At 36.4% G+C, this 19261-nt stretch overlaps 2 protein-coding genes across 2 annotated transcripts; one reads left to right on the top strand and one right to left on the bottom strand.

Annotated features, from left to right (window-relative positions):
- Positions 1-832: 832 nt before the first annotated feature.
- On the top strand, positions 833-5588 carry LOC130436621 (angiopoietin-related protein 7). Its single transcript, XM_056767442.1, has 6 exons — positions 833-1229; positions 3092-3326; positions 4474-4611; positions 4745-4961; positions 5144-5339; positions 5442-5588. Exons 1-6 carry the CDS (start codon positions 834-836, stop codon positions 5586-5588), a joined length of 1329 nt encoding a protein of 442 aa, XP_056623420.1. The 5' UTR covers position 833.
- A 1118-nt stretch (positions 5589-6706) lies between these two features.
- Positions 6707-18127, bottom strand: snx9a (sorting nexin 9a). The gene is made up of 18 exons (XM_056768301.1): positions 17776-18127; positions 16332-16418; positions 15755-15829; positions 15342-15428; positions 11987-12086; positions 11158-11293; positions 10974-11061; positions 10731-10856; positions 10519-10636; positions 10310-10440; positions 8979-9082; positions 8790-8893; positions 8561-8638; positions 8351-8427; positions 8043-8132; positions 7616-7730; positions 7391-7482; positions 6707-7291 (listed from the first exon to the last, which is right to left on the bottom strand). The coding sequence occupies exons 1-18, from the start codon at positions 17785-17787 to the stop codon at positions 7244-7246; spliced, it is 1668 nt and encodes a 555-aa protein (XP_056624279.1). The 5' UTR covers positions 17788-18127; the 3' UTR covers positions 6707-7243.
- Positions 18128-19261: the final 1134 nt, after the last annotated feature.

Raw genomic sequence — 19261 nt, 5'->3', positions numbered from 1 at the left:
CATAGTAACACTGGCTCATAGAACAACGTTACTGTACTGGAGAGAAAGAGAATGAGGGGCAAATTTCGTGTCACATTTCTTATAATGAGGGATATGCCTGTTTGGTGAAAGGTAACACTTGCTTATCTCATACATTTTTGTTTTAGTTTATTATTATGCAGCTGTTTGCATTTCAACATACAGACTATAATTTAACCACGTTTAATCCTAATGCGTGGTGTGAATTTATAATATTTCACCCGTTCTCTGTTTTGCAACTGCAATATTAGAAAATGTTTGACTCATTGGTCAGCATGAATAAATATACAGCATTTGATAATCGTCTTAGGATATGCCGCATTTTGAAAATCATGAAAGATTTATGACACAAAAGAAAATAAAGCTACATTTGTTTACAGGTTAAAACCATTTCCCAAATTTCTAAAATATATAATGATATTTTTATTTCTACAGAATGTGTTTTCAGCCTTCACTTCCCAAAATTTGTATTAAAATGTTTATAAAATCAACTGTTTAAATGCACTTTATTATTATAATTACAGGATATATAAAACTTCTCTAGGCTTAGATACTATTATTTAATTCTATTATTTATTTACGCAGAATGTTGCTTTCCAAACTGTTGAGGATTTGCGGCCAGGGTCTGACCAATCAGCTTTCTCCATCTCAATTACATCCCATCTGCCCTGAAGAAGTCTGCAGACGTATTAAACCCATGAGGAAATAAGATTAATCAGGAGTACCCAAACAGGTTTGACAAAACAAGTTCCGGATTACACTGGATTTTACTCTCCATCTCATACTTTATATGGAGAACTTTCATTTACAGCAGAATGAAGTTATCTCTGCTGTACGGTCTGTTATTCATGTCTGCCTGGGCCCTGAATGTTGTCAAATCTAAAGATGACGTTGAAGAGTCTCAAAACGCAGTCTCCACTAAAACAGACACATCTGAGGCTAACACACATCGTGTTAGCAGCGCTCTAATGCAGTGTGGTGAATACAGTAATGAAGTGATGCCAAACGGCCAGTGCCGTTTAATAGCCACACTACCACAGCTGGAAGAACAGAGATGCCCTGATATGTTTCGCTGTACGGATGAGGTTTCCTACTGGCTGCATGAGAATGAGGAACGCAAACAGCAAATGCAGGACCTAAAAGAAACCATCTCAGAGCTTCAGGAGGAGCTGAGGAACCACAGGCATCGCATCAAGGCTCTGGAACTGCAGGTACGATCTGAAGGTGTGAAGTGGCATGGATGTGTGGGTCCTGGTGTGAGGTACTGTCCACTTGTCCTGCCTGAAAGATAAAGTCTTGTGTCATCATTGATATAAAAATAAACCCACTATAAAATTCAGTTGTTTTACATTAAATGAGTTTTCATGGTTTATTGGTCACATGCAAAAATGATAATCTTCTACAGTGTTCACTGCAGTTAAACAGAATCTAGACAATAATGTTTTAGTACTCCAGCACGCTAGATTTGTACTAATTCCTCATTAACCCTGATCAATTACAGGATTAGAGCTGGAATCTGTTCAATGACCACATGATCAGCAGTGAGCAAGTAACAACAATTTAAACATGTACCACATAAATATAACACACACCATTGACGGTATTGAGATGCGTTTTGATCACTAAAATATTTTAGCTGGTTCAGAATTTTTTAGTGTAAATAGTCTAAATACATTACTAATCTGTCTGTCTCAACACCAGTATTTTAAAATGTTTCAGTTATGTAGAGCTTTAAATGGAAAACAAATGATAGCTTCCACCGGGGTCTGGTACTAGCATGACTCAACTGGGGGGGCAATCATACATTCTGGATATACCATAGTACAGTACATGCATAATGTTACATACGTTATTAATTCAATAATACAAATAAGAAGTCCTTAGTTTTTATTTGTTTTAATTGTCATATGGATATTTTTGGAGGGGCCCCCAGACCTGGCTCTGCTCCACCTTTTTACAACTGAAACCCCACCCAATTAGAATCCTGACTCAAACCCTGGGGTCTCCTTTTTCTGCACATTCCCGGACATTTTCCAAAATTCTGGAATGTAAAGTACTTTATTGACTTTACTCGTAAACTGTAAAAAAGTCAGTAAACAAACAGACGTTTTCTGCACATTCCCAGACATTTTCCAAAATTACAGAATAAAAGGATACAGTATACAGTATAAAAATCTGTAAAAACATAACATAACAGAACAATTATTTACAATTACGTTTTTACAGTGAACTCTTGAAAATTCTGAGGAATATGAACTTTACTCAAGTGCTTTAATGAATACTTGCAGAAAATTACCCATTCAAGGGAAAACAATTACTCTTTAAAATTTCATTCAAGATCAAGATCTTCAAGGGTACATTTCGAGCTTATATATCTGTCATCATGAGATAAACCTCTTATAGACCTAATATATACATAAATATATTTTTTACCTGACAAGATTATGTAATTAATTTATTTAAAATTTCAACCTATACAATTTTATCTCAAAAGTTTTACTTTGTATTTATTATACTGCTTAAATTATATACAAGTATATATATATATATATATATATATATTTGACACCTAATAGACAAGACTGTGTTTTGTGTCATGCATTGCAAATAATTATAAGATTTGTTATTTATCTTAAGCATTCTTGGCCTATTTGGCAGTGAACTTGACAGTGACCTATTAGTGACAGTGACCATTTTATCAGATATGGTGACCCATACCCGAAATGTGACCTCTGCATTTAACCCATCCAGTGAGTAGTGAACACACATACACCCGGAGCAGTTCCCTTAAGGGAACTGAGTGAAATAGGTATCCTTTCTCCCTTATTGAATTCTCTTATTTGCTGATATTTTAAAGGGATCGTTGGACCTCTTTCAAATCCCCATGCACTAATTCACAAGATTAGAACAGTTTGCGTCACTTTTCCATTTAAGTGTACCTGAATGTAAACAACATATGCACAACATATGTCCTCAAAATGCAGTTTTATATATTTGTATTATAATATGCATTCAAATATCTGCACTAAAAGGGAAATATAGAACTAACGTGCTTGTTTTTTGTTTTTGGCAGAGTGAAGAGAAATACGACACAAACTCTTCTTTAGAGCATAGCTTGCACACACTGCAGCAAATCTATGAAGAAACGAATACAGTGCTGCAGATCCACGGATCGCTCATCTATGACATGCAAGCACAGATCCGCAACCTAACACAGATAGTGGATCGCATCCGGCGCAATCCTAGCTGTATGATCAACATCATCCGCTCGAACAAGCTTCTCAGTGCTCAAGACACCCTTTACCCAGGTCAGAATGACTCGATACTGAAGAGCTTATCTACAGAACTATGTTTTGAAAGGTGATTCATAGCTCATTAACTCCTGTCGCAACCATGTTGAAATATTTTCAATTAAATCATTACAAAACCCTTCTGGTCCAGAAGAACTTCTTGTTTTACCACACAAACGTTTGAACAAAATACAAAATATTAATAACCTATTTAAAATGTCAAATGATATCTTTATGATATAATTACATAAGTAAGATTTAAATAAATAAATAAAAACTGAAACTGGAGGTGCTTCTGGATCAATCTTGCAAAGTGGTCTATATAGCAGGACTCTTCTTTTAAAAGTGGGGTTGCAACATTATGTTTACATAAAAGTGTTACTGTTGCCACGGTTCTTCCTTTTTACACATTTTATTATATCTGTGCATTCTATATCTGAAAAAACATAAATGTGATTACTTCATACACTGCCTTATATTTACCTGGCATTAATTATTCTATCGCATAAAGTCTTATGTCAAATTTCTAAATAAAAAATGTAACATGCATTTATACATTTACAGTATAAACAATACACTTAGACAACAATACATATACATTCTGTACCATATATGGTCTTCTGAACACCTTCACTGTATTGTAAGTAATTTAAAGATATGTATTTTTTTCAGAAATGCAATATTATATACATAAATATGTCCTTAGAGGTGTATACAGAACTTTCATAATAAAGTTTTATGTTTTTATTACCTTCGAATAAGCTATTTCTCTCTGCATACACAGCGGGTCCCCTTACGTGGAATTCGCCATGTTGTTTATACGGGAGTCCTAAATGGACAAACTGCTTTCGTAAATACATTATCTCCTTCGGCACAGAAGTGAAAGCTTGACGACACATTAGTCCTGTGTCAGCCACCATAGTGCTTCGAAAGGGAGGGGCGAGCCATTGGTTGCAATTCACAACCTCACTGCTATACGCCGCTAAATTTCACACACTGGTCCCTTATTACATTTAACAGTTGCACTTAGCATAATTTGTATAATATATCATAATACAGTATATGCTGTAATATTATTCGATTTTTTTAAGGACAAAAAATTGAATCTAATTCAGTTTTACGTCAAATAATTGTGTTATGTATAAAAAATGTTTTTTTCATTCAGAGGGTCAACACATGAGAAACTGTCCAATAGACTGTGCATCCTTATACTACAATGGAATCCACAGATCTGGCATTTTTACTGTCGTTCCCTCCCTAAGTTCGACACCAGTTGAAGTTTACTGCGATATGAAGACCCAAGGTAAAGCAGCTTTGCCACTGATTTGCATTTTTCCACTAAACGTGTTCATAGACTATAATTCAATAGTTCTGTGTTAAATTTCCAGCATTAGATTTAACTACGTATATCAAGTTTATCGATGTCTTTCTGTAAGGAGGTGGCTGGACTATGTTTCAGCGTCGACAGGATGGTAAGGTTAATTTCAATCGCAAATGGACAGAATACAGGGACGGCTTTGGAGATCTGCATGCAGAATTCTGGCTGGGAAACGACCACATTCATGCCATCTCCAGCCAAGGAGAATATTCCCTTCGCATAGACCTTGAGGACTGGAATGGCAAGCACAAACATGCACTGTACCAAAACTTCTGGTAAACGCACAGAATTCAGAACGGAAATGAAAACTAAAATAAAGCAGTATCACAAAAAACATTATTTATATGTAGATTAGGTGATGATGTTCTGTGCAGTCTTTGTCTTTGAAATGTTCATTTGTTTGTGTCACTTATCCCGAAGAAGGCCAAATAAGATCATGCTTTGCTTGGTTTACCAGGATTGATAATGAGGAAAACCACTACCGTCTCCATGTGTCTGGGTTTAGTGGTACAGTTGAAGACTCGTTTGGTTGGTATCATGACAAGCAAAGCTTCAGCACACCTGACACGGGGGACATCTGTGCCGAGATATCTCACGGAGGCTGGTGGTACAAGCAGTGCTTCTTCGCACATCTGAATGGAGTTTATTATAAGGTAGCATGCCAATAAAACAATCAAAATTTTAATTTAATCTATTAATGTCATGTATCCCAAATACTTGATCTGACTGATTGTTGTATTAATCCTGATGAACAGGGGGGGCGCTATTCTGCCAAAGGGAAGAATCTTTTGGGGCCTGATGGGATTGTGTGGTACTCATGGAAGGACTCAGATTATTACTCGCTGAAGAGAGTGAGCATGATGATTCGCCCAAGGACATACAGACCCCGCCTCTCTCCATAACAGCACTTTAGAACCAATGAAAAACAATATTGAGGAGACGTCATAGTGCCAGTGCAGATTCTTAAATCAAAACAATTGTGCAAACTGTAGTTAAAATTTTAACTGCACATTAAGATTAAAATATCCACCTTCATTAATCATTTTCAAAATCCTTCTGCTTGAAGTACTACAATGTGAATGTAATGAAACTAAGAAATACAATGATGTTTTTATAAAACACAATGCATGTAGTTAATTCAGTGCATTCCAGTCATCCAGTTATTGAATGTAATTTTTTGACAGTTATGTACAGTAATGTCTATTTTTTTATGTATTTATTTACAAATGGTCATTCAGATTATTTGAGATTCATATTTTAGATTTTGAGATTAACAGTTTGATATTATTATATGTGTAGAACGTATGCTCATGTACTTACTGCCTAAATGTATATTTCACAACATTGTTTACATTTTGTACCAACTTTTTTATTGACAAATGTAACAGCTGTATAACAGTAATATTGGTTGACTTCCTGTGTTGTGCTGTTCTGCTATGATATCATACTTTATCTGTACCGTGCATACTAGACTGCCTATCACAAAGCATCAGAAGTAGGTGGAGCGGATTAGAAACCCAACATTTTTCTACCATTAAATTTCACAAATCATCAGTTAAAACAAAAACGAAAAAACTTTTATAGTCAAGATTGAAAAAAAATGAAATAAAGTCAAAACCGATTACTATTACTGCTTATTGTTACTGTATCATCGCTTAATTGTATGTGTGAGGACTTTCATAGAGGTTTTTACTGTAAGATAAAGATATTTAATATACTAAACCCCTAAACTAACTGTATAACCCCCACGGAAACCTGATGAACTGTAGTTAAACCTGTACACATGCATACGCGCACACACACACACTGAGGTCGTTTTACTCCTCATTTCCTCCCTTCTAAGGCCAGAGATCCGTTTCCTTTTTCAAATTCCCAAAATCTGACCCCTCAGCTTCCTTGGCCAGGACCACAACGTAATGTCAAAACAACTCACAGATTAGACTGAAAATTCATATTTATATATTTTTGTGCTATGCAAAATCTATTTTGAGAAAAATCCAAGCAACATCGAGCACAAGAATAGTATAAAGAAAGATTTATTACACATTTGAGGGCTAGTTAAAATATTACACAAGACAGAGACATTTTTTGCATAGAATGTTTTACCACAGGTAAAATACATACTGCTTTTATCCACAACATACCACACATAAACATCTGACGTGTTAACAATCACACACTGCCAGAAAATAAAACCATTTCTTACAATTGAATTAAAAAGTTAATAAAGTAATTTGGTAGAAGGCCCAGCCTGAGCATATGCGTCCCTGAGAGACCTCGTCTTTAGACAGGAGCGTGTTAACTCATGTAAGCCGCGGTTACAATTATAATCCTCATTTCCTCTGAATGGAACGTTTGGTGTTCGGTAAATGATTTCCATCTTATGTATGCGTGCACATATTATTTGCTCCCTTGTATTTTACATGTTTTATATTCTAAAGAAATAAAGCATTATTTATTTTGTTAAGTGAAAACAAGATGGTTAATTGTTAGTGTTAAAAGCACACCAGCAGAAAATAAATAAAAAATTCACAAAACCCGGTTTGAGAGCGTGTCCTCACATGGTAGCATACTGACTGAGAGCGTTCTTCAGCTTTTCTGCGATCTACCCAACAAAAACACAACAGGACATCACATACACAGAGCATTATATACTGTATATTTAATGTAGACTGTACATTTGTTGCATTTTATTGTTACTCACCGTCTCATAGAATTTCACCTGTTCCTCCAAGTAGAACTGCATCAGTCTGTTGTAGTCATAGATACGGTTGCTATGGAAGTGATTCATCTCCGCTAGAGAAACAGATGGTAAGGCTAAGATTAGACGCGTGGGACACACACTATAAGCACACAGGTGCACAAATAAATGTAATATTACCAAACCACAGATATAAAAGGTCTGACAGACAACGTTGTACAAATGTACCTTGTAATGAGTAAGACATGGTGCTAAGATTCTTTTCCATTGTATGTTTATCTTGTGGACTGATCTTGTTCGTCGCCACCAAATGATCGGCTTCTTTAACTTTATCAATGGCAGCCTGAGGAAATATAAAAATAGCAGCTTTTCTTTGTTATATTTTAAACACTACAATGTATTCATGACACTCAGTGGTCCAGAAGTCCGAGAACACGCATTTTATACAAAATGCATCATTTTATATTAAATAATCAGATATTTCCTTTTAGCTTTAGTAGCATGAACTTCATATGTATTTTTATTCTCAGATTTTCAATGTTATGTGGTCTCAGACATTTGGGCCTCATTGTACATTATCATACACACTAGATTTACGACCGTTTTAATAGAACAAGCAATCAGTCAAAATACCAAAGAGGTGAAAGTTTTGTACCCTGTGAACTCCCATTGTGTCAGGGAAACAGCCCAGAAGTCCCTTATATTCTGTGTTTGTTTCCATCAGGAAGTGTAGATCTTTTCTTGGCTGATAAACAAAAAAAGAATTCCAAAATGAGTGGTCTATTCATTAACAAGGGCTCTGAAAACAGCAGTAAGGGGTTGCGTTATTATTGGCCGGCCTTGGCTGTTACAATTCTATCACATTTGAAAACAGCAGCAGGATACAAGCAAGCAAAAAGATTTGGACGAAGTGAACTGTTCAGAGTTCAAGGACTTCAAAAGATTGTATATACTGGATGATACCTGTTCAGCAACAATCTCTGCTATTTCCTCATACGTCTTCCCTGTTGCAGTTAACGCTTCGGTAAGCGTGGATTCCCCTTTAAAATGGAAACAAATTATGTCAAGCATATATCAAACAAATAATCATAAAAATACAAAGTAGTCTGAGTTGCCTAAATCTTTATATTAGATGTTAGAATTGACAATAAGATAAATAAGAAAATACGTTACTTGGGTATGCACTGGTGTTGAAAACAGAGGACAGGTTCTGAAATGCTTTTCCAATCTGCCGATACTCCTTTTGCAATGCTGGCGAATCGGAAAAAAAAATATGTATTACGTATAAAACATGATAAAGTATCTACATGGTGTTACAATTAAGATATGAATTAATGACAAAACCACCATGATCCACATAAAATGTCTCAGGACCCTGGAATGAGGAGATTTAAGAACTTACGGCCTGTACATCTCTTCCAGTGAAGATGACCAACAGCAAGAAGTTCTTTAACACTGTTATCCATAGATTTAGTAAACTGATTATACGTTTCACACTTCTGCTCCCTACAATTGCATCAAGAGAAGAGCACCGTGTTGTCAAACAATAGTTTTAAAAATACATTTTATGTAAAGTTAAATATTGCCTCACACTTGAGCTGGATCAAGCTCTGGAAGCTCTGGATCTATTGTGTAGAATATTTTTACGCCCACTACTTCATCTTTCTCCGCTTTTCGCTTCCCTAGTTTCCAATCCTGATAGAGAGAATACAAAAAAAAAACAAGTAAATCTTACTTTAACACGGATAAGTTCTATACAATATACTGTATAAGATTTTTTTCAAGAACTTGATCTTGATCAAAAGTTTGATTATGAAAATACTCAAGCTATGGAAGAACTTGAAAGATTGGAAGAACTTTTACCTGTGTGTATTTATTACAAGAGCTCAACTTTTCAATTTTTGTGTAATTGAGGCTTAGTAGACTTCATTTAACAAGTGGACAAATCATTCAAAAAAATCTATTCATATTCATTCTTTTTTTCAAATGGTTCTTAACATTTTCAAGTCACTATCGTCAAACTAAATAAAAATATTAGCACACAGAAACCTGTTTTAAAACAGGTTTCCCGTAGGCTCCAACAGATTGGTAAAGAGTTAGTTCCACCCCAAATGTATGCTTATGGGCTAAACAAACAGAGAAATGTTTTGAAAGCACCACATTGATCCAGCTGAATTCTCAACTTGCAATTGGCTTACAGTTATCTCTGGGATCCTAGCGTTGTAAAACCAAACATTACATTTAACATAATGACTGGCCACATTTAAAATAAATATACACTCACCTAAAGGATTATTAGGAACACCATACTAATACTGTGTTTGACCTCCTTTCGCCTTCAGAACTGCCTTAATTCTACGTGGCATTGATTCAACACGGTAATGAAAGCATTCTTTAGAAATGTTGGCCCATATTGATAGGATAGCATCTTGCAGTTGGAGATTTGTGGGATGCACGAAGCTCCCGTTCCACCACATCCCAAAGACGCTCTATTGGGTTGAGATCTGGTGACTCTGGGGGCCATTTTATTACAGTGAACTCATTGTCATGTTCAAGAAACCAATTTGAAATGATTCGAGCTTTGTGACATGGTGCATTCTCCTGCTGGAAGTAGCCATCAGAGGATGGGTACATGGTGGTCATAAAGGGATGGACATGATCAGAAACAATGCTCAGGTAGGCCGTGGCATTTAAACGATGCCCAATTGGCACTAAGGGGCCTAAAGTGTGCCAAGAAAACATCCCCCACACCATAACACCACCACCATAATTGCATTAATGAGAAATTGAACAGCTGTTCCTAATAATCCTTTAGGTGAGTGTATCTTCAAATCTTAGGTTGAATGCAAGACATCCTATTTATGTCAGAATGTAGGCCTAGGCATTGCACATGTTTTGTATTTTGTTTGACAGCCAACGGACCTTTTCATCCTTGTAGTTAAGGAAAAGCTGGAAAACTTCACTGTTTGAGATAACCGGATGTCGGCACATCCTGGACATCCAGCCTGACAGGCGTTCCATGCGCATTTTGATAAATTCCTCCTCGAATCGACCTAAACAGGAATGGACAGCAGATGTTAGGCATCTCTATGCACAACAAAAAAAGACTAGCTTTGATTTCATTTTGTCACCTGTAACTTGTTTGTCTGGAAGACTTGGGATGGGCAGAGCACAGCCAAACTTCTCCACAAGCCTCTCGTATAACCAATCAAAGTGTTTGTATCTGTGATTGACTGGTCTGTTTGTAGTCTGAAAAAAAGTGGTTTAAAATTTAAATTAATCAGCATAAATAACATTAAAGCGAAAAAGAGCAGTTCCAGAGGGGTGTTTGAAGGAAACTTACGTTAGGTGTGATTTGGTATTCTATGTAGCTCTTCAGACCGTACATTTTTGAACCCTTTTTGGGATCAGCCACCATACAATCTAACTGAGCTTGTGGATACAACCAAACTGGACCCACCTCACCCGACTGCAATTACAATAAAAAGCTAAAGAATAGAATTTTCTCTTATGCATCATGCTTATCATTTTTAAATGTATAAGAATGTATAAAGTATAGTACACATAATATGACTTAATAACTTACATAAATTGGGAGTCTTTCATTTCCTTTGGCTACGTGCTTGGTAAGCAAATACACCTCTGGGTTCGGGGTCTTGGAGAACCCTGGAAACCTACAACAAAATGAAGTTAAACCTTTAAAGGAATGTGTACTTTATAATTCTTGACCATATTGTAATCATTTTTGACAGAATCAAAACAGCTTTTACTTGTTTAGAGATATCTTCATTGTGGAGTGAGCCCCACCCCGTTGCATCGTTCCACCATCATCTGCTTGGGGGCCGCCAGTGGACTTACCATCATCAGAATCATCGTCCCATTCGTCATCAAAGGAATAGAGGGAACCTGAGGGTCACAACACAACATCAGCACTTATCAACATTGCATACAGCAGGAATAATACACTACCACATTTACAAACTGGCCTTTCTTAAAGCATTTAATTGTTCATTTTTGGAAAAAAAATATGGTCATGAAAAGCTATACAATGGTTTTGGACCAAAGATTGTTAGTTGACATGAATAATACGTATGATAATATGTAAAAACGATTGAATAGAGAATGCGTGTTTACAGGTTTAAACACAGCTCATCAAAACGGAATTTACAATGAGACCAGTTATTCTTAAAAATAAATAATTGTGCCTATATACACAAACAATAATTTTAGTTCACACACAGGAATAAACATGTGCATTAATAGTTTTCATACTAACTAACATCCCTGTACACTTGTAACCGTCTGACTTTTTTGCTTACATTCTACCGTAGATTTGTTCGCCTCCAGGATATTGATGTAAATCAGAGATTCAAGTTCCAAGTTCCAAGTTCAAACACAAATAATTCTCTCAAATGTAGGAATCACAAGCATAGATGAGCACTTGCTGCTTATATTTAAGTACTTCATAACCTAAAGGACTTCTTCTGTGGCATGCAGAATGTTTAAGATAACTCAGAGAAGTTTCAAAGTTCCTATAAAAAAGCTCAGATTTCGAATGTTTCAGTGAAATTATAGTTGATGATAGGCTATTTCTCCTACCATTGTTGCCTGCTGTTTCCTGTTCAGTGTAATTCCAGTTGTCTGCAGTGCAGTTGTTGGACCATGTCGTGGCGGTCGAAGCCTCATTTCCATTAACACCCTAAATGAAAAGCATTCATGTCATCATCCCCCACTATACACGTGCTGACCTTTCAGACATTTGATCCGGGATTTTCTGGAGTTAATTATTTCTTTGGACTTCAAGTGGTTTATTTTAGCTAAATTATACAAAAGATAAACTGTACCCACTCTACACCCCTCCTGAATCTGATCACACAAACCCCAACATAAGATGCAGGTAGTTAAACATGACGGCCAGAAAAAGCTTATTATCCTGGACACCTCATCCATTACAATAAAAAAACATCCGATTAATTTACCTTTAAAGGGGTCATATGGTGCGAATAGGTGTTTTAATGTGTCTTTGGTGTGTTGCCCATGCATGTATTAGAATTGCAAAAAAAATAAAAAATGTAAGAGTCGGAAAACAACAGATGCATTCTATCTAAAAGCGAATGCACATCCAGACCTGCCTGAAACGCCTCGTGTAACCACACCCCCACAAATCTACGTCAGTTCGTGGTATGATTTGACTAAGACCGCGCCCACTGTATATGCAAGTAAGATGGATGTACCTGTCAGTATAATTGCTTTGGAACCTGATGTTCCAAATATGGTAAGAAGCGTTACATATCCGTCACACGCTTGCAGTATTCGACCAATCACTACGCACTGGTTAACTGGCCAATCATAGCACACCTCGCTTTTAGGAGCGAGGAGCTTTGTAAAAAAATATGCAGGTTTCAGAGAGGCGGGGCAAAGAGGAGATACACACATGCACGATATGTGGAAAATACAGCGCTTTTGAACCTTAAATCATGTAATCACATTGCCTTACATCTAAAACGAACGAAAATATTCGTTTTAGCCGTGTCATATGACCCCTTTAACAAAACTAGAGCTAAATGTTTCTCAAAACTAGATTCAACAATTCACTGTCTATATATGGCATACATCCTTGGACATTATCAAAAGCATGTCTGCCTTATGGTTTACACTGTTCAATTCTCACAGTTTCTTGCATGTTTCAGTCAAACAAATAGTCCTTGTAACCTACACTAGTTATAATTCATTACAAAATCAAATTCTTATAGCCATTCCTAATCTCAGAAACCTTGAGTCTGCTTAATGTCACCACAATCCAAAGTACGAAGCGCAGAGAATTCTTTGTTGAAACCATTACTTTGTTCGTTCATTACGAAGAAGTCAATAACAACAATCTCCAAGCTTCCATACCTGGAAAATGAACCGTGGTCACAAATGAATTGCACATAAGGTATAAAAATATGTCTCTCGAAAAGTTGCCTGCTGAGAAAAGGGCTAGTTGTGCTTTAGGTACAAAAGGTCAGAGGCTCTTGAGTCTGTTTTTGTCCATTAGTCGAAAACGTAATGGCCAATTTCATCAATACACCTGACCTTGATGCTAGTAAATACGAAGTCACAGCCCGGCAAAACCATTTCTCTTGCTTCATGGCTTCACCTATTAAGACAGCCTACACCATTTTGCCATGAACACAACTATACTCATGTGTTTATCATCATTAATGCTTTGGTGTTGTGGATCCAACCAAAATGTGACTGACTCACGAGAGGCTGATGGAAACGTTAGAGAATTTGTTCAATTTCTCTGCAAGTGTGCTTAACTGAAGAAACACTTAACCACTTTCCTACCATTTAGATAAATGCAAAATATGCCATCGAATGTGAAAAATATACCATCAGGGCACAGTTTAATGTATCAAATGACAAAGTATAGATTTATAGTGAAAGTTTTTGTCATCATTTGCTCACCCTCTTGTAATTTCAAACCTTTATGACTTTCTTTCTTCCGAAGGACCCAAAAGAATACATTTTAAAGAATGTTGTTAATCGAAAAGCAAAGTTATCCATTCACTTGCACTGGTTTTGTGACAAGAGAGTGAGTAAATGACGACAGAATTGGTAGCCTGTCACATTAATGAATGAAAAAAAACAATACTCAGAAACTACAGAGACAGCATCAAATCTAAATATCCTACTTAAATACATGCTCACAAAAAGCAAGAGTTTAAATGAACTCATACATTCTTAATGTCTTGCGCATGTGTATAACGCCTTCAGAGTTTACACGGAGGCGATAACGCAGTCGTTTTCAAAAGTTTGCGTATTCAGTCACAAAACTCTGTTGTCAAGTAAATGAACAGCCATACCCCATTATATGTTTTTAGTTTAAAACAGTCTCGTACACACTGCCTATTAGTTTACCTCATGAACATCCATTGTTATATGGTGACTTTATTAAATTCGATACATTTATTGAATTAATAAAGCATGTAATGTAGTAAAGTATTTGGATATTTTAATGACGCCTGAAAACAATCTTATATCTTCTGGACTCTATTAACCAACTACATGTGCCAACCAGGGATGCTTTCTAAACAGTACTGGGGGTGTTGCAATTTATGATGGCCACTTGTTGGGTGCTTTTTCTTCACCATCCGCTCCAACTTATCCATTAAAACTAAACAAAATTAAAAAAATGTGTTTAATAAAAATCAATTCATATGCACAGTTTATATTGTTTTACAAAACTAATTTCAATCATTAAGGCATTAGATTCAAGAAAGAAACGTTTCGAAAAACACCCATTCAGTGAAGTGTGTCCGAGCATGACTGGTGGAGTAGATTTCCTGTCTAGAAAGATCATGATCAGACTGACTGCATTCTTGCTAAAATTCTGCCACATTTTCTCCATCTGCGACTGGTGAACCTGGCCCAAGCTTAATGGTGAGAATGGATTTCACTTCTCATCCCCGCAGACTGCCAACAGACTGCCGAACAGTCAAACACCATTACATACACACTGTTGCAGTGCACAAAACAAAGTGTGGACATCTGACAACCTACTAGGAGAGAGAGACTGCGGTCCTCGTGCCTAATGTCTTCAGCTATAATGAGTCCCATTTACTCTCATGTTCCTGCTTCCACAGGAAATGGATTTCAACTGTGGATGACACACAGGGCCTTTGTGCAATGTTATGCTCACCACAGTGCGGATTAAATGAACGCAGATTTCTAGTAAAAGGTGGCAGGGGAAATGAGGAAGAAAAACCGAGATTTGAGATGCGATTGGCCATTTATAGTACAATCTGCTTTACATTTTATTTGAGGAAGTACTGCAGCACGACAGGGAGATCTGATTACTGGAATTGTTACAATTTCTCAGACTACATTTTAAAACTGTGGACCCAAAAGCTAGGAAGGTTCCCGCGCTTCTCCTGATTTAACTAAAGTGTGGATTCATTTACAATGGTACCTGAGTATTTGCTGAGCTGCTGTTGTGATCATGATTGTAAGCGTCGTTGCGCTCCGACGGCGCTGCGTTTGCACTACCGGGGTTGAGCTGCAAACATGAAAATATATTTGAGAATCCTGTATTTTCAACATTTAAATGACAATACAAAATTAAGTGTATTTCTGTCCTATCCGTCCCAGATACACCTCTGATATTATTTTATATGATGAATAATATTTTGTGATGGTATTAAAGAAAAAATGCATGAAATGAAAAAGCAGTAAAATTCCTTAGAAAACATTCTCAGTGGGTTGGTCTCTAGATAGTAAAGAGATGTTTCCTTTATTTTAGTTTTTCCCATTCCATGTATACTAAAAACCCACAGTTTATTTGTTGTAGATGATGATTAGTTGATGGTTACAGTGTTCTTTTACCTCAATATAGTCCTCTGGCACCAGGCCTATGTCTCCTCTGGAGTTTCGAGCTTCTACCCAGCCACCACCAACAATCTACACAACACAAAATATACAGCCACAGACAAAAATTAGGAAAACACTTAATTTACTCAGCATCTAGATGCCGTTCAAGTCCGGCGTGAGTTGAATTTCAACAAAATCAAACCTCAAAGTCATCCAACAGCAATATGAAAGACTGACAGCATGACAAGACACATGAAATCTGGTTTTCACATAAAAAAACGTTCGCTAAATACATGTGGTGCTGTAATGCTTAAAAGTGAATATGAATTTGTTTCCTTTGCCGCTTTTGAGGTCTGTTATTTTCATTTACTGGAATGGAACATTTTTATTAGAAATTTATGGGAAAATATTAAATATTAAAATATTGTTAAGAGTTCACACAATGAAGCAAATATGACAATTTTACCATACCAATAAACAGTAAATAAAGAAAACTTAATTTTATAAACAGTATATACACGCATGCAAGTCAGTCTTGTCCAGCTGACAGCATCGTTTCAAATGTTAGAACCACATCACTGAGCTTGCTCACCTGTTTAGTGACCGTGAGTATTTCACCTTCTTGAACAGTAAGCTCATTGTTGCCGGGCTCGGCTGTGAAGTCATACAATACCTGGGCCTGTAGACAAAGCAAACATATGGGTAACATCTTTCAATGAGTGCATGAATATTTTAGTGTGGTATAGACAACATGTCATGTAGTATGACTCTGAAATAAACCTTTCATAAACATTAATAGGCTTTATTTTCGTTTAAATGCAGGTTCTATATATCAATATTAGATCAAATAATATATCAAACTAAGCCAAAATGTAAGCGATTTAAATGATCCTGTTAATGCATTTACTATAAACAGTCCCGAAGTTAAGAAACATACACATGCGCCATTCATTTGTTGACAGCAAATTCACACCTCCAACAAGTTCCACACACACCGAAGAAAACAAACACTTAAAGCCACATATGAGGGTTGTTTAATGACCAACCAACAAACAATAAAGCAAGCATACAGGCCAAAAACATGATGAAGTGGATAACTAGGTGACACTGTCTAGCTCATATCCACATCAGTATATATTCCGATCAATATGACATGTTTACTGGACTGATTTTGCTGACTGTTCGGTTTACAAAATTGACTGTCATTGAATGACAAGCTCCCTCGGGCTTTGTTCCAAACAGGATGCACCATGTTCCTGCTCAAAGCAACACAGACTGGACACATGCAGGAGACGTGGAATGGATGTGTGGGGTAACTGGCGCGATCTAACTCAGAATAATATTACCCATATATGCTGTCTAAAGAGACTAGTATGTATTAATATCTTAAATAATACAATAAGTTTGATATTTGCGTTGATACGCGGTAAGCGCTCCTTTTAAGACAACTATGGGTTTCGTTGCCATATTTTTTGTAGTAAAATACTACGTTCTCAATACTATAATATAGCTTACACATTATATATGTTGTTAAACTACGTCGAAACAAATGGTTATCAGTCTTCCAGAAACACCCAACGATCGTTAACATTCACTGTAAGTTAGCAACCATGGATATTTTCCTAAGGGTTGTGCGTGACAGACAGGTTGTTTTGTACAGGCCTCGTCTACCCATGCTGAATAAATACAAACGCGAATGGTTTGTAAAATATTTATTTAGTTTTTCTGCTATACAGCTGCCACATGTCTCATGGATGTTAGAAACCGTTTCTCAAACGGTGTGTGTAATGACGTTAGCAAGTCCTAGATCAGCTGAATTTGTCACATAAACACATCGACAAGCATAAACGATTTAAAAGAACCCCCTACTGCCTATAATCTACATTTATTGGATATATTTAAGTTTTTAAATTGACATAATTCTTAAAGAAAAACTCACATAAACGCACTGGTGACTTAACAGCACAAGGTGCATTTCGCTAAACCAGCAAACGCGGCGCGTCATTTGTGTTTATATCGATGTGGTAAAAACTTACCTTCATTGCCATCGTGGTGTCAATTATTTAATCACCATTAACATGCGACATCAGCAAACAACCCTTTCTATCCCTAATCGAAGAAAGAATTTCGCGATTGCTTGACGGTTAAACAGCAGTAATACAACACATGTATGTTACCGCTTAGCGAAACCTAGCTCGATAAAATCCTGTTATCTGACCCATAAAAACCCGATGGGCGTTAGAAATGAAGACGTTTCGTCCTTTTCCCTTTACCCAGACCCGGAAAACTTGAGCACATTGGCCGAGAAATGACTTATCGAGATGCCAAAGAGGCTCGTCCGTCCTCCAACTCACCGCCCAGCCAAGAGCGTGTAAACAACTGTTGAGACACAGTGCAGTGAAACACTACAATTCAAGATTTCATTACATTTTGGGGGAAAAACACTGTTTACTAAAGGGAATCATGCGAATACGTTTTTGTTTTTAATAAATTGTGCTTTTTGAGATTTTGCAGTGAAGCATTGCGAAATACAAGTGTTTGAGGCGTGTCACTGCAGGTTTTCAGTAAAACAGGCTTTTCTATGAACGCAACGGGTGACACTTAAAGATGGATGTAGGTGTGGAAACAGTATATATAGAATTATATAGAATTATGTATATAGTATGAGAACACTTCAGGCGTGGATTAAAAACAAAAATGAGTGAGGAAAATATTTGGGCAGACCCAATGTGAGGTAAGATTGCCATCTACTGGATTTAAAAGGCAAAGGCCCAGACCCTGTTTTAGTTGCATCTAAAAAAATAATATTATGAACAAGTTCTTTTTCTTTTGTAATTTAATTTCAAAGAGCAAAAATTCTAGATATAGATAAATATTCTAGATTCATTATAGCTGGAATACACTACAACAGATTTAATTTTCAACTAGATATCATAAACTTGAAGACTTTTTGAAAGTTTCAGATAGAAACACACTGACTGATCAAATCTGCAGACTGGCACAGACTCAAAATCTGGTGAAAAGTCTAAGTACAAAGTTGCTATGACTTACAGCTAAAAAAAGAAATATCCAGTTTCTCAGAACATCAGAATATTTTGTCAGAGATTAATCATTTTAATTTACAGAAAAGAAATGTTTAACTTCTCCAAAGTTTGTTAAATTATGCACTCAATGAACACAAAATAGGATATTTTGAAGAATGTAGGACAGTTCTTGGGCCCTTTTGACTACCATTGTCATTTTTCGTATCATCCAAGATCTGTTTGGTTAGAAGCATTCATCCAAATATCTTTCTCTGTGTTAAACCAAACAAATACATTTATACAGCTTACGCAACAACTAGAGAGCGAGTAATTCATGACAGAATTTAAATATTGAGTGAACGCCCAAATTCTTTAAATCTGTCATCATTTAGTAACCTTCGAGTATCTTTATTAATGTCTTTGTTCTGATGAACAAAGAAAGATATTTGGAAGAATGCTTATAACCAAACAGATCTTGCCCCCAATTGACTCCAATGCT

This window comes from Triplophysa dalaica, chromosome 15 (genome assembly GCF_015846415.1).
Source record: "Triplophysa dalaica isolate WHDGS20190420 chromosome 15, ASM1584641v1, whole genome shotgun sequence".
Lineage (NCBI taxonomy): Eukaryota > Metazoa > Chordata > Actinopteri > Cypriniformes > Nemacheilidae > Triplophysa > Triplophysa dalaica.
The sequence above is the reverse complement of the archived record's forward strand: the minus strand, read 5'-3'. Positions and strand labels throughout refer to the sequence as shown.

Coding starts and splice junctions, on each gene's coding strand:
- LOC130436621 (XM_056767442.1), top strand. CDS start 834: ATGAAGTTATCTCTGCTGTACGGTCTGTTATTCATGTCTGCCTGGGCC. Junction 4,612..4,744: donor CTGCGATATGAAGACCCAAG/GTAAAGCAGCTT, acceptor TCTTTCTGTAAG/GAGGTGGCTGGACTATGTTT. Junction 4,962..5,143: donor GCACTGTACCAAAACTTCTG/GTAAACGCACAG, acceptor TTGGTTTACCAG/GATTGATAATGAGGAAAACC.
- snx9a (XM_056768301.1), bottom strand. Junction 15,429..15,754: donor TGCCAGAGGACTATATTGAG/GTAAAAGAACAC, acceptor TCATGTTTGCAG/CTCAACCCCGGTAGTGCAAA. Junction 10,441..10,518: donor TCCAGACAAACAAGTTACAG/GTGACAAAATGA, acceptor ATTCCTGTTTAG/GTCGATTCGAGGAGGAATTT.